Source organism: Procambarus clarkii, chromosome 63 (genome assembly GCF_040958095.1).
Source record: "Procambarus clarkii isolate CNS0578487 chromosome 63, FALCON_Pclarkii_2.0, whole genome shotgun sequence".
Classification (NCBI taxonomy): domain Eukaryota; kingdom Metazoa; phylum Arthropoda; class Malacostraca; order Decapoda; family Cambaridae; genus Procambarus; species Procambarus clarkii.
The window spans coordinates 2,177,323-2,193,306 of NC_091212.1; the positions used below are offsets into that span (position 1 = coordinate 2,177,323).

General features: G+C 38.5%; 1 protein-coding gene across 1 annotated transcript; it reads left to right on the forward strand.

Moving 5' to 3' along the window:
• The first annotated feature begins 1,276 nt into the window (after positions 1-1,276).
• On the forward strand, positions 1,277-13,805 carry LOC138354445 (platelet glycoprotein V-like). The gene is made up of 3 exons (XM_069308636.1): positions 1,277-1,285; positions 6,345-6,581; positions 13,538-13,805. The coding sequence occupies exons 1-3, from the start codon at positions 1,277-1,279 to the stop codon at positions 13,781-13,783; spliced, it is 492 nt and encodes a 163-aa protein (XP_069164737.1). The 3' UTR covers positions 13,784-13,805.
• The last annotated feature ends 2,179 nt before the right edge of the window (positions 13,806-15,984 follow it).

Genomic DNA, 15,984 nt, shown 5'->3' on the forward strand with positions numbered 1-15,984 from the left:
CATAGTTTCTTTCACCCTATGCCTCTGTTACCTAGCAGTAAAATAGGTACCTGGGTGTTAGTCAGCTGTCACGGGCTGCTTCCTGGGGGTGGAGGCCTGGTCGAGGACTGGGCCGCGGGGACACTAAAAAAAAACCGAAATCATCTCAAGATAACCTCAAGATAACTCCAGAAGTGCCTCGAACCCATACTGCCAGGAGCACTATGCAACTAGTGTACAGGAGGCCTTAACCGCTCGGCCATCAGTGACCCTACAAATAGAGGTGATAGCCGGGGCTATTTGAACCACCTCCCTGACGGCACTTTCATGGTAATCTTGGGGTGTCACTCCCGGGGTATGGAATTTTCAGTTGACATAGACAACGCCATCTATGGATGGTGGTGTGATCGTAGCAAATGGCTCAACATTCCTACCATGGCTAGCAAGTGAGGGCATTGTGGATGACTTCTGGTGAGGTGGCGACTCACGATCAGCGCCATCTGTTGTGCTACAGAGCACAATGTCAATGTCCCCAGTGCACTTGTGTTACTTCCTGGTTTTACCAGTACCATCCATATAACTGATGACATGTCTGTGTCCACATAGGTGACATTGTGCAACAGTGGTACTGAGGCAGGCAGTTTACCTTGGGGAGCCTAAGTTCTCCCGACTTAGTCCCACCAGACGACTAAGTAAGCCGCCGCCGATCAGAAGCAGAGTGTGTGGTCTGCTATTGGAGTAGCAGGGCAAAAGATTGGCATATTCCGGGACTGGCTAAAAGAAGAGACGAGCGACAGTGAGGTGCTTGTTGAAGAGCGTGGGCATGTCACATGCCCACTTAGGGACTGTCAGCCCCAAAGATCTCAGTATATAGGCAAGACCACAACGTCTCTTTCTCGGCGATTAAAAATGTACAAACAACAGGGCTCAATCAAGAAGCATATTATCTCCTCAAACAACCAGACCATCACTAGAGAAATCTTAATAAGCAACACAGAATTTATCGACAGGTGCAACGACAACAGGAGACTCGACATCAGTGAGGCCCTACACATCAAAACGTCAACACCAGCAATCAACAGCCAATTAACACGTAATTACATTCTATCAACTTCAAGACCCTGAATCAACACAAAAGCAAGAAGATGAAACACGCAAAGTACCCATTGATTTATGTTATATCGCCTCACCCCAAAAAATTAAGAGTATGTTAAATTGTCTATACCCATTAATGTGTGTCCTAACACCTCACCCAAAAACATTTGTCCCATCAACTCACCCAAAAACGAATATAAGCATGAACAGAGTATGTAAAATTGTCTTCGAAAATGTAAGAAGTGTCTTGCGAAACGCTTTTAGGCATCAGACCATAAATAAAGTGTGTAAATGAACTTTGAAGAATTAAATTTTCAATTACACTCGACAGTAAAGAAAAACAAAAGAAATATTGAGAAGAATCGTGTTAGAATCATTAATCTTACCCTTTCGGTTATATTCAACAACACACACACACACACACACACACACACACACACACACACACACCGAGAAGCAACAGAAGAATCCATGGTATAATAGGACATGTATGGAAGCGAAGAAACTGAACAAAAAGGCGTGGAGGAACTTCCGGAATAACAGAACACCAGAAAGCAGAGAGAGATACCAGAGAACCAGGAATGAGTACGTCAGGGTGAGAAGAGAAGCAGAGAAAAATTTTGAAAATGATATAGCAAACAAAGCCAAGACCGAACCAAAGCTACTCCACAGTCACATCAGAAGGAAAACAACAGTGAAAGAACAGGTATTGAAACTTAGAACAGGCGAGGACAGGTATACAGAGAATGACAGAGAGGTGTGTGAGGAACTCAACAAGAGGTTCCAGGAGGTCTTCACAATAGAACAGGGTGAGGTCACTGTGCTAGGAGAAAGGGAGGTAAACCAGGCGGCCTTGGAGGAGTTCGAAATTACGAGAGAGGAGGTCAAGAGACACCTGCTGGGTCTGGATGTTAGAAAGGCTGTTGGTCCAGATGGGATCTCACCATGGGTACTGAAAGAGTGTGCAGAGGCACTTTGCCTGCCACTCTCCATAGTGTATAGTAAGTCACTAGAGACGGGAGACCTACCAGAAATATGGAAGACGGCGAATGTGGTCCCAATATACAAAAAGGGCGACAGACAAGAGGCACTGAACTACAGGCCAGTGTCCTTGACTTGTATACCATGCAAGGTGATGGAGAAGATCGTGAGAAAAAACCTGGTAACACATCTGGAGAGAAGGGACTTCGTGACAAATCGCCAACATGGATTCAGGGAGGGTAAATCTTGCCTTACAGGCTTGATAGAATTCTACGATCAGGTGACACAGATTAAGCAAGAAAGAGAGGGCTGGGCGGACTGCATTTTCTTGGATTGTCGGAAAGCCTTTGACACAGTACCGCATAAGAGGCTGGTACATAAGCTGGAGAGACAGGCAGGTGTATCTGGTAAGGTGCTCCAGTGGATAATGGAGTATCTAAGCAATAGGAAGCAGAGAGTTACGGTGAGGGGTGAGACCTCCGATTGGCGTGAAGTCACCAGTGGAGTCCCACAGGGCTCTGTACTCGGTCCTATCTTGTTTCTGATATATGTAAATGATCTCCCGGAGGGTATCGATTCATTTCTCTCAATGTTTGCGGACGATGCTAAAATTATGAGAAGGATTAAAACAGAAGAGGACTGTCTGAGGCTTCAAGAAGACCTAGACAAGCTGAAGGAATGGTCGAACAAATGGTTGTTAGAGTTTAACCCAACCAAATGTAATGTAATGAAGATAGGTGTAGGGAGCAGGAGGCCAGATACAAGGTATCATCTGGGAGAGCAAATTCTTCAGGAGTCAGAGAAGGAAAAAGACTTGGGGGTTGATATCACGCCAGACCTGTCTCCTGCAGCACATATCAAGCAGATAACATCAGCGGCATATGCCAGGCTGGCCAACATACGAACGGCATTCAGAAACTTGTGTAAAGAATCATTCAGAACTTTGTATACCACATATGTCAGGCCAATCCTGGAGTATGCAGCCCCAGCATGGAGTCCATATCTAGTCAAGGATAAGACTAAACTGGAAAAGGTTCAAAGGTTTGCCACTAGACTAGTACCCGAGCTGAGAGGTATGAGCTACGAGGAGAGACTACGGGAATTAAACCTCACTTCGCTGGAAGACAGAAGAGTTAGGGGGGACATGATCACCACATTCAAGATTCTGAAGGGGATTGATAGGGTAGATAAAGACAGTCTATTTAACACAAGGGGAACACGCACAAGGGGACACAGGTGGAAACTGAGTGCCCAAATGAGCCACAGAGATATTAGAAAGAACTTTTTTAGTGTTAGAGTGGTTGACAAATGGAATGCATTAGGAAGTGATGTGGTGGAGGCTGACTCCATACACAGTTTCAATTGTAGATATGACAGAGCCCGATAGGCTCATGAATCTGTACACCTGTTGATTGACGGTTGAGAGGCGGGACCAAAGAGCCAGAGCTCAACCCCCGCAAACACAAGTAGGTGAGTACACACATATATATATATATATATATATATATATATATATATAATATATATATATATATATATATATATATATATATATATATATATATTTATATATAAACTCACACCCCAGAAGTGTCTCGAACCCATACTGCCAGGAGCACTATGCAACTGGTGTACAGGGCACCCTATCCACTCGACCATCACGACCGGACAAAAGTTAATGGTAGCCGAGGCTATTTCCCTATCAGCCCGCTAAGTATGAACCAGAATGAACCTTAGTAGCCAGAATGAACTTGAAGTGCGTTCTGGCTACTAGGTACGACATATATATAATATATATATATATATATATATATATATATATATATATATATATATATATATATATATATATATATATATATATATATATATATATATTAGTATATTTTGGTAGCAGTCTTTCCTGTAGACATATATTATTAAATATGACCGAAAAAGTAAGATTAATAATTCTAACACGAATTTTCTCAATGTTTCTTATATTTTTTTTTCACTGTTGATGGTAACTGAAAAATCAATTCTCTAAAATTCATTTTTATTTCTAGTCTGACGCGACACTTGAGCGCGTTTCGTAAAACTTATTACATTTTCAAAGACTTTAGTTTACACACACACAACTATAACTGAACAGAATTTAAACATCTTCGATATTTTATACCTGCATTTGGGTGAGGTGATATGTTACAACAGTTTTGGATGAGGTCAAAACCAACTTTCAACACAAGACAGAACACGAAACAATGGGTATAATATTTTGTAAGTTAAGGGGAAGAATGGAAGTAACTGCAAAGGGCCTATTGGCCCATATTTTTTGATGCTTCTATATTGGTGCGGAGTCTTGAAGTGGGTAGAATATAGTTGTGCATTAATTGGCTGTTGATTGCTGGTGTCAACTTCTTAATGTGTAGTGCCTCGCAGATATCTAGCCACCTGCTATCGCTGTATCTATCGATGATTTCCGGGTTTTTTGTTAAAACTTCTTTGGTGATGGTCTGGTTGTGGGAAGAGATTATATGTTCCTTAATGTAGCCCTGTTGCTTATGCATCGGTAATCACCTGGAAAGAGATGTTGTTGTCTTGCCTATATACTGAATTCTTTGAGGCTTTCAGTCCCCAAGTGGGCATTTGAAGGCATAGCCGACATTGGTCTCTTTTAAAGCGGTCTGCTTTGTGTCTGGAGAGTTTCTCATGAGTAGGTTGGCCGTTTTCTTGGTTTTATAATAGATCGTCAATTGTATCTTCTTATTTTTGTCTGTAGGGATAACGTTTCTATTAACAATATCTTTCAGGACCCTTTCCTCCGTTTTATGAGCTGTGGAAAGGAAGTTCCTGTAAAATAGTCTAATATGGGGGTACAGGTGTTGTAATAGTTGTCTCTTCAGAGGTTGCATGGCGTTTCACCTTCCTTCTTCTGATGTCTTCACCGAAACCATTGGAGAAGCCGTTGTTGACTAGGACCTGCCTTACCCTACAGAGTTCTTCGTCGACTTGCTTCCATCCTGAGCTGTGGCTGAGAGCACGGTCGACATAAGCGTTAACGACACTCCTCTTGTACCTGTCTGGGCAGTCACTGTTGGCATTGAGGCACATTCCTATGTTTGTTTCCTTAGTGTAGACTGCAGTGTGGAAACCTCCACTCCTTTCCATGACTGTTACATCTAGAAAGGGCAGCTTCCCGTCCTTCTCCATCTCGTAAGTGAAACGCAACACAGAATTCTGCTCAAATGCCTCCTTCAGCTCCTGCAGATGTCTGACATCAGGTACCTGTGTAAAAATGTCGTCAACATACCTGCAGTATATGGCCGGTTTCAAGTTCATGTCGACTAAGACCTTTTGTTCGATGGTACCCATGTAGAAGTTCGCAAACAAGACACCTAGGGGAGAACTCATGGCGACCCCCATCTACTTGCTCTGGCCCGTGTGGCCCGTGTTCCCCGCAGTAATTCAACAAATTCCTTTGGAGACTTCAGGCTGAAGGTGCAAGGGACATAAGGAGTCAGCATGCCGTTGAGTCGCTTCGCCAGTCTGTACGTGGGTGTGGGTATCTGACTAATGATTGGCCGAAGTGGGTTTCCAGGCTTATGTGTCTTGACATTTCCATACACGTATCCAGGCTTATATTCCCCAATAATCTTTGGCAGGTGGAGTCCGGATTTCTTGGCGTTCACAGTTTCGATCAATTTGTTGACCTTTTCCTTCAATTCGGCTGTAGTGTCCTTCGTTACCCTTTGGAATTTAGTTTGGTCAGAGAGTATGAGGTTCATTTTCGCCAGATATTCGTCTTTTTTAAGAATGACATATATTGGCGACTTGTCACCTCTCCTGACAACTATCTCCTTGTTCTCACGAAGGCTCTTAGCTGCCGCTTTGAGCTCGGGGGACAGTATGGTGCTTCTGTAATCGTCTCGATTCTTTTCTCCTTCCGCAATAAGTTCTGCTTGTAAGGTGTCTTTGGTAGTGACCTTCTTTTGTGTCTCGAGGTCGAATATGTCGTCCAACAGGATCTCCAACTCCACTTTCCGAGCCATCTCACTTGGTCTGGACATAACGTGACAATTTATACCCAGATTTAGGAGAGTGACTTGGTCCTCAGTGAGATTGATTCCTGCAAGGTTCAGGAAGCCGTCTCTTGGTATATATATATATATATATACATACACACATATATATATATAATACAGGCTGTCCCCACCAAAATGAATTAACTAAAATAAAAAAAAATTAACATTAATGCTCCTGACTCCTGCAAACAATTATTGGCACCAACACATGATTTATATTTACTTAAGATTAACTTGGAAGTGCTGGACCTGCACCTGAATCAGCTGAGCCAACTTCCCCCTCCGAGTGTGGAGCCTCTGAGAGCACTCCAGATCCTTCACCTTCACTGGAACACCTTGGTGGAGCTGCCTGTACTCATCAACAACCTGCACCTTCATGAGCTTCTCGTCAACGGCAACGCTCTCCTGAAGTTTCCTAAGTACATGTTCGGGAACCTCACCCAGCCTCTCACCTACCACTTTGTTGTGAGTTCCGCTTGCTAATAGTATTGTATTTATTCTATAATAATAATGAGGAATTTGTCTTTGTCACACAAGGATTCCCTCTCCATCCAGGCTAAGTGGCTTTCACATTTCCATGATGAGAATAAACTGGTTATAGCCAGTGGTAGGCATCCTATTCACGTACAAATGTAATAACAAATTAAATACTATCTGTTTATTTTGAAAATACCTATCTGTTGTTCTTAATGCAATTTCTGTTATTCCGATCACCACTTAATAATTGTTTCTACTTTTTAATTTTTCTATTTCAGTTCTTAAGTGTTTCTGATCACATTTTCTTTTAAGTTATCCCACTGAGTTTTTTATTGTTAGCCATTGTTTATCACATTATGGCCGGAACACTTTGCGTATTAGTGGCTTTAGGCATTGTGCTGGTCGTACCTAGGAATCCTACACAGTTCTTGTATCTTATGTATGTATGTACTTCTGCTTAAAAAGATTATTATTATTATTGGGAAATTGAGCTCAATGCTCAATTGAGCATTGAGCAAACACATTCAGTGTTTGAATGAAGTTGAAGGAAAGACCTAGTATATGTGTAAGTGTTTTAAAAATAAATTTTCGTATGAAACCTACACTCTATATCAAGGTGCTGTAAACAGTGAACAATGTGCTGTGCGTGCAATGTGATGTGCTGAGCACGCACGGAAATGCGTGCTGTATCTTGGGTACACGCCCGGAGGTGGGGCGTGATGACCTCATTATGGATGAAGTCTTCAGACAGTGATTGTTATATGTGTGTGTGTTTTCTGTAAACTGTAACACACTTTAATCAAATTAATAAACAAAAATAATAGTCCGGATTTCTTGGCGTTCACAGTTTCGATCAATCTGTTTACCTTCGTTTTTAATTCAGCTGTAGTGTCCTTCGTTGCCCTTCGGAATTTAGTTTGGTCAGAGAGTATGAGGTTCATTTTTGCCACATATTCGTCTTTTTTTTAATAATAACGTATATTGGCGACTTGTCGCCTCTCCTGACGACACCTTGTTCTCACGAAGGCTTTTAGCTGCCGCTTTGAGCTCGGGGGACAGTATAGTGCTTCTGTAGTTACCGCGAATCTTTCCTACTTCTGCAATAATTTCCACTTGCAAGATGTCTTTAGTGGTAACCTTCTTTTGCGTCTCGAGGTCAAATATGTCGTTCAGTAGGATCTCCAACACCACTTTCCAGGCCATCTCACTTGGTCTAGACATAACGTGACAGTTTATACCCAGATTTAAGAGAGTAATTTGGTCCTCAGTGAGGTTGTTTCCAGCAATGTTTTAAGAGGCCATCTCTGGGTCGTGGAATCGCCATAAGTCCTCCAAATAACGTTGTCAGTTTCTTGATGATCCTGGTTTCGGTGCAATTGCGATGTCGATCAATAAGGATGTCGAGTTATTGGTCGATTCGACTACGAAGGTCTTTGTCGATATTAATGTTTCTCCATTGGTCTGTAGCATGAAGTAGTTGCGCTTTGCTATTGTTGATCTCATTTTCTACCTTGTGTATCTGATTTCGAATCATATCTTGACGATATTTTATCGCGAAGGCTTGGTTTCTTGCTTCTCGATCGTGCGTTTTAATATTAGTATATTTTTGTTGGTCTTTCTTGTAAACATATGTTGTTGAATATGACCAAAAGGGTAAGATTAACCCTTAAACTGCTAAGGGGTCCTGAGGGGATTTACACCCCTGTGCGCATGAAAAAAATCTAAAAAATTATTTCGTCTTCTAAAAATGTTAATTTGTGTTCCTTGAGCACGGGAAAAAAATCGTAGGTGACATATTTTGGGTGCAATAGGCCGAGGAAGTTTGCAAAATGTGGACATTGACGGTGCGGTCGTCAGTGCCCATCAGCGTCACCCGAGCTTATATATATATATACATATATATATATATATATATATATATATATATATATATATATATATATATATATATATATATATATATATATATATATATATATATATATATATATATATATATATATATATATGTCGTACCTAGTAGCCAGAACGCACTTCTTGGCCTACTATGCAAGGCCCGATTTGCCTAATAAGCCAAGTTTTCATGAATTAATATATTTCCTCTAATTTTTTTCTTATGAAATGATAAAGCTACCCATTTCATTATGTATGACGTCATTTTTTTTTATTGGAGTTAAAATTAACGTAGATATATGACCGAACCTAACCAACCCTACCTAACCTAACCTAACCTATCTTTATAGGTTAGGTTAGGTTAGGTAGCCGAAAAAGTTATGTTAGGTTAGGTTAGGTAGGTTAGGTAGTCGAAAAACAATTAATTCATGAAAACTTGGCTTATTAGGCAAATCAGGCCTTGCATATTAGGCTGAGAAGTGCGTTCTGGCTACTAGGTACGACATATATATATATATATATATATATATATATATATATATATATATATATATATATATATATATATATATATATATATATATATATATATATATATGTCGTACCTAGTAGCCAGAATGCACTTCTCGGCCTAGTATGCAAGAACCGTTTTGCCTAATAGGCCGAGGGATTTTCTATTTTTTCAATAAAATGTTTCGAATTGGTTTATTTGAATCATTAATATTATATTATATTAAGAACATAAATAATTGACTTTGTTATGTTAGTTTAGGTTCGGTTAAGATAGGTTAGGTTAGGTTAGGTAGGGTTGGTTAGGTTCGGTCATATATTTACGTTAGTTTTAACTCCAATAAAATATAATTTACTGATACATAGTGAAATGAATAACTTTATCATTTCATAAAGAAAAAACTAGAAAAATACATAAATTCAGGAGAACTTGGCTTATTAGGCAAATCGCGTCTTGCAGAGTAGGCCGAGTACTGAGTTCTGGCTACTAGGTACAACATATATATATATATACCCCATGCGCAGTTTAAGGGTTAATCATTCGAACACGAATTTTCTCAATATTTCCTACTTTTTTCTTCGCTGTCAAGGGTAACTGAAAAATTATTTCTCCAAAATTCATTTTACAGTTTTATTTTGGTCTGACACCTAAACGTCTTTGGTAAGGGCTTCTTGCATTCTCAAAGACTTGTTTACACTTATTTGTTTAAGACTTGTTTACACTTACTACTTGTTTACACGTAACAAAGACTTGTTTACACTTATACACATCATGCTTATATGCGTTATTGGGAAATACAAGCCTGGTTATGCGTATTAGAATGTCAAGACCCACAAGCCTGGAAACCCACTTCGGTCAATCATCAGCCAGATACCCACACCCACATACAGACCAAGTCTAAGCGACTCAACTGCTTGCTGACTCCTTATGTACCTTGTGCTTTCAGCGTGAAGTCTCCAAAGGAATTCGTTGACTTGCTGCCGGGAACACAGGCCACAGGGATAAGAGCCTCTTCTGGATGTAGAGTCACTGTTTACCAACGTACCTGTAGATGAAACAATCGGGATGATAATGGACAGAGTATATCGTGGTCCGGCTTGTACTCCTCTTGACATACCAGAAAGCATACTAAGAAAGCTACTCCAAGCCTGCACTAAAGAGGCACCCTTCTTGAGTCAAGATGGGGACATGTATAAGCAAATAGATAGGGTCACCATGGGTTCTCCCCTGGGTGTCCTGTTTGCGAACTTCTGCATGGGTACCATAGAGAATAGGGTCTTTGTTGACATGGACTTGAAACCCGAAATATACTGCAGGTATGTTGCCGATATTTTTATGTAGGTACCTGATATCAGACTTCTGCAGCAGCTGAAGGAGGCATTCGAGCAGAATTCTGTGTTAAGTTTGACTTACGAGGTAGAGAATAATGGGAAGCTGCTCTTTTTAGATGCTTTTTTTAGTCACGTAGAGGAACAGAGGCTTCCACACTGTAGTCTACACTAAGGAAACAAACATAGGAATGAACCTCAATGCCAATAATGACTGCCTAGATAGGTACAAGAGGAGTGTTCGTGTTAGAATTATTAATCTTATCCTTTCCTTATTAAGGGTATTAAACCTTACCCTTTATATATATATATATATATATATATATATATATATATATATATATATATATATATATATATATATATATATATATATATATATATATATATATATGCGGAAAATCCACAGAGAAGTATGAAATGAGGTGAACGTTTCGGCTTTGTTAAAGCCTTTGTCAACACCAGACTGACAGTCTGTTTGAGTCAGTCTGGTGTTGACAAAGGCTTTAACAAAGCCGAAACGTTCACCTCATTTCATACTTCTCTGTGGATTTTCAGCATAAAATGATCAGTGTTTTGTGATCGTCAATTGCATATATATATATATATATATATATATATATATATATATATATATATATATATATATATATATATATATATATATATATATATATAATATGTCGTACCTAGTAGCCAGAACGCACTTCTAAGCGTACTATGCAAGGCCAGATTTGCCTAATAAGCCAAGTTTTCATGAATTAATTTATTTACTCAAATTTTTTTCTTATGAAATGATAAACCTACCCATTTCATTATGTATGAGATCAATTTTGTTTTATTTGCGTTAAAATTAACGTAGATATATGACCAAACCTAACCAACCCTACCTAACCTAACCTAACCTATCTCCATAGGTTAGGTTCGGTTAGGTAGCCGAAAAAGTTAGGTTAGGTTAGGTTAGGTAGGTTAGGTTGTCGAAAAAACATTAATTCATGAAAACTTAGCTTATTAGCTTAACTTAGCTTATTGACCTTCTGAAGATGTATTTAATATACGAAAGTACTTAAGGAAATTTCCTGTTTCATTTTTCCTCCGTGGTCTGACATTGTCACATTCTTAATCACGTGTTTATTTTCGTGATATACACACACACACATATATATATATATATATATATATATATATATATATATATATATACATATATATATATATATATATATATATATATATATATATATATATATATATATATATATGTCTTACCTAGTAGCCAGAACGCACTTCTCTGCCTACTGTGCAAGGCCCGATTTGCCTAATAAGCCAGGTTTTCATGAATTAATTATTTTTCGACGACCAAACCTACCTAACCTAACCTAACCTAACTTTTTCGGCTACCTAATCTAACCTAACCTATAAAGATAGGTAAGGTTAGGTTAGGTAGGGTTGGTTAGGTTCGGTCATATATCTACGTTAATTTTTAACTCCCCCCCAAAAAAATTGACCTCATACGTAATGAAATGGGTAGCTTTATCTTTTCATAAGAAAAAAATTAGAGAAAATATATTAATTCAAGAAAACTTGGCTTATTAGGCAAATCGGACCTTATTAGGCAAATCGGACCGAGAACACACTTCTCGGCCTACTATGCAAGGCCCGATTTGCCTAATAAGCCAAGTTTTCATGAATTAATGTTTTTTCGACAACCTAACCTAACTTTTTTAGCTACCTAACCTATAAAGATAGGTTAGGTTAGGTTAGGTAGGGTTGGTTAGGTTCGGTCATATATCTACGTTAATTTTAACTCCAATAAAATAAAATTGACCTCATACATAATGAAATGGGTAGCTTTATCATTTCATAAGAAAAAAATTTGAGAAAATACATTAATTCAGGAAAACTTGGCCTATTAGGCAAATTAGGTCTTGCATAGTAGGCTGAGAAGTGCGTTCTGGCTACTAGGTACGACATAAATATATATATATATATATATATATATATATATATATATATATATATATATATGTATATATATATATATATATATATATATATATATATATATATATATATATATATATATGTACCAAGTAGCCAGAATATTGTTCTTGGCCTAATATGCAAGGCCCGATTTGCCTAATAAGCCAAGTTTTCCTGAATTTCAATATTTTTCTATTTTTTTACTTATGAAATGATAAAGCTATCCATTTCATTCAATGTATTCCCAAATGGTCTGATGTTCCCATCACTGAAACATAAGAAAAAGAGTTAAAAAACGAAATGAAAAACAATGAAAAAAATAAAAAATAAACTATAGTCATGAAATGAATGATATGGTAAACAACACAGCTCAATTCAACCCCAATGTCAAGCAAAATAATTAAATCAATATGAAAATAAATCAAAATCTATTAAAATTAAATTTATCAATGAATTCAGAAACATTGAAATGGAATCGTAACATATTTAGTATGGCGTGTGTTGCTATTACGTGCAAAAAATTAAGCTGTTTAAAAAAAAAAAAGTTTTTTACCTGTCACAGGTGTGGCGTCTATATAGTCGGTATAAAACACGTGCGTATTCAAATGAAACGTTATGTCAAACTTTCATGGCAATCGGTGAAGAACTTTTGGAGATTACAGTGTTTTGCTCTTATGTCCAACAGATGGTGCTGTTTGTAATAAACATGTTATTTTCTGTCACAGGTGAGGCATGTATATACTAGGTATATAAAAACACGCGTCTATTTGAATGCAACGTTGTGTCAAAATTTTAAAGAAATCGGTAAAGAGGTTTCACAGATTTCCCTCACATGAAAAACAGTTTAAAAAAAAAGAATAAATATTTTTTCCCGTCACAGACGTGACATCTATAGAGTATGTATATAAAAACCTGCGCGGATGCCAATGGAACTTTGTGTGAAAATTTCAAGGCAATCGGTGAAGAACTTTCGGAGATTAGCAATAATGAACAAACTAGCATTTCCATTTTTATTTATATAGATATATAAGCATATATTATATACTGTCTATATAGTATGTCCTATATATTTATTTATTACACCTGAATAGATTTGTAACTGAAAAATATCGTAATTATTGGTTATTTACAAATGAGGGTTCACAAGTACATGTGCACCAAATGCGTGCACATGTACAAATGCAGAAATGACAAATACATGTGTATAAATACCTGTGCCCCTTTTCCAGGACAACCCAGCATACGACGTGTGGGCAACGATGTTGCTGGCATTGCCGGAAAGGAGTCACATCATGATGGGGAACGACGTATGGGTGTGGGCGGAGGACGATCAGGTGGCCCGGCAGCTGCTGCAGCAGTCACAGACCTGGGTGTTGCAAGATGGTCTCTCTCAGCCCATAGACCTTCCCTCTCTGGTCAGGATCTGCGGCTCCACACTCATTGCCCACAATGGAGGCAGTCTCCCGCCATGTTAACATAATACAAATTATAATCACATTCCATCAGTCTTTAATTAACATTAAATTTGTACATATAGGGAATGGTGCGAACGTGGCACAATAGTTGACATATGTGTTCCTCAGTTCTGTTGACCTCAGCTGGATCTGACTAATAAATGAATGGGTGCCCGTGCGGCCAGCCTTCCCCATGATTTTCTGGGACCTGGACAAGCTTGCCAGACTTAGCGCTCCCCTATAATGGTGTACCAGGCATAATCAATCAAGCATATTTTTGGCTTTCAGGAAAAGAAGGTCCTTATTCAACTGAATTAATCTCTAGTGCGCCCTCACTTGGATTATTGTATCCAGTCAAGAAAACATCATCTTCAGAAAGACAGCTGCATTAGAAAAACTTTAACACCGGGTAACAAAAATCATTGCAGAACTAATTCAACTACTGTCGGAAAATCCGACACCATTTAATAATAATATCATACAGACAGATAAGAGCTGTGTTGTATAAACAAGTTACCCATAGAAAACGTAACTTGTAGTGGAATTACCGTCTATAGAAAACGGGATATCATCACCACATACTATTATAATTCACCACCTATTATGGTGGGAATTATTCTTAAATACATTAGTCTTTGGACTTTACCATCATAAAAACATCTTATATAAATTAACTTAATTATCAATATTAAAGTAGAGTAAATGTGACCCTTCTATCACTTTCTGAAATCTGGACAAAGTAGGCCAGGCGTCAGGGAGGAAGGGGGGAGCCATTGTTGTGTCACCTCCGAGACGTGTGGAGCAAATTCGGCTCCTATCATTCTGGACAATGTCGGCCAGTAACGTCAATAGTATGGAGTGTTAAACAGCCATTGTTTTATATTGAGACCAGAGGCTCACACGGGAGCAAATTCGGCTCCTGTTAAATTTACTTGGACGTAGTGTTATGGAAACCAAAAGTGTACCATTTGTCAACACGCTGTCTACAAATTCAAGTTAAGTGTCTATCCGAAACCCGTTTATCATTCATTTATGGCCATTAATGTCAGGATATAGGGTGGTCCGGTTAGATCACGTGGAAGCCTCAAACTAAAGGTAATTAAGCCAGGTCTTCATGTTCCATGTACTGTTTTCTCTGATATACTTGTCATATATAGGTATCTGGCTTCACAGCTAGCGCACTTTTGACAGGTCAAGACGAGGATGCAAGATTTTGTGCACCAGTTACTGGGTGATGGAAGCTGCCTCAAAGAGGATAATTTGGTGTCTACACCCTAGTTATACCTGGTGGACTAACCTGCTGTACTATAAGATAAGGAACCTCATCAATGTATGTAGTTACTGTAGTTTGATTGGCTGCATATATATTAATTTAATAACCCCCCCTAATGTGTAGAGGAGCGATTTGTGAGATTAAGAGATTATTGCAGAAATACAGTCCACTCATTATCATACAAATTGCTATCGAAGTATATAAATTAACGTAAATATAAATTCTATATATATTCATATAAATTAAATAAATATAAATCTCACAGGTCGGTTCCCACATTATTTGGACCTTCGGAACCGGAATATTCGGTCCTTTGAACCCACATTTGGTCATCTTAGTACCGGATGAACCAGTTAACCAGTGGATTCATTAAATATACTAGTGCAGTGTTATTTAAACAAAGGCCAGCCAGTCAAAGACGGAAGCGTAGCCTCGAGGGAGCTCAGGAGCCTCCCTCAGTTCAGATCAGCCTTAGTCAGCGGTTTCATGCACACCCACAGATTTGGTGGAGTGTTATTCTGTGAAATGACAGCGCTAATATAGAAGCCAACCAAAGTAGTGGCTGTGGTGTCGCGTGATTGTTCACGGATTTCGTGGTGTTACATTTCGCGAGAGATTATCTACGAATTTTGTGGACTTTATTTCGCGAGGTCACTAATAATATTTAATACTTCTTGATAATATTAGAAGTTTCATAGAGGCAATTAAGAGGCTATTATCAATAATTGTGTATATTATTTCTCCAAAATAGAGAATTATTTAATATATATTGCACTAGTGATCACAGTATAATATTTACTAATTGCCAACCCACAACAGGGTAGGATAAAACCATTGACTAGTTGAACTATTATCGTTCATCCTAGTCCCATTATTACCATAGTCAGTTGTACTATATTGAATAACCTAACACCATTAATGAATGGTCCAGACCCTATTTTGGGTGTAA

Bases quoted from the DNA above. Each gene is read 5' to 3' on its own strand.
- LOC138354445 (XM_069308636.1), top strand. The intron at 6,582-13,537 runs GTGAGTTCCGCT...CCCCTTTTCCAG, and splicing joins CTCTCACCTACCACTTTGTT to GACAACCCAGCATACGACGT.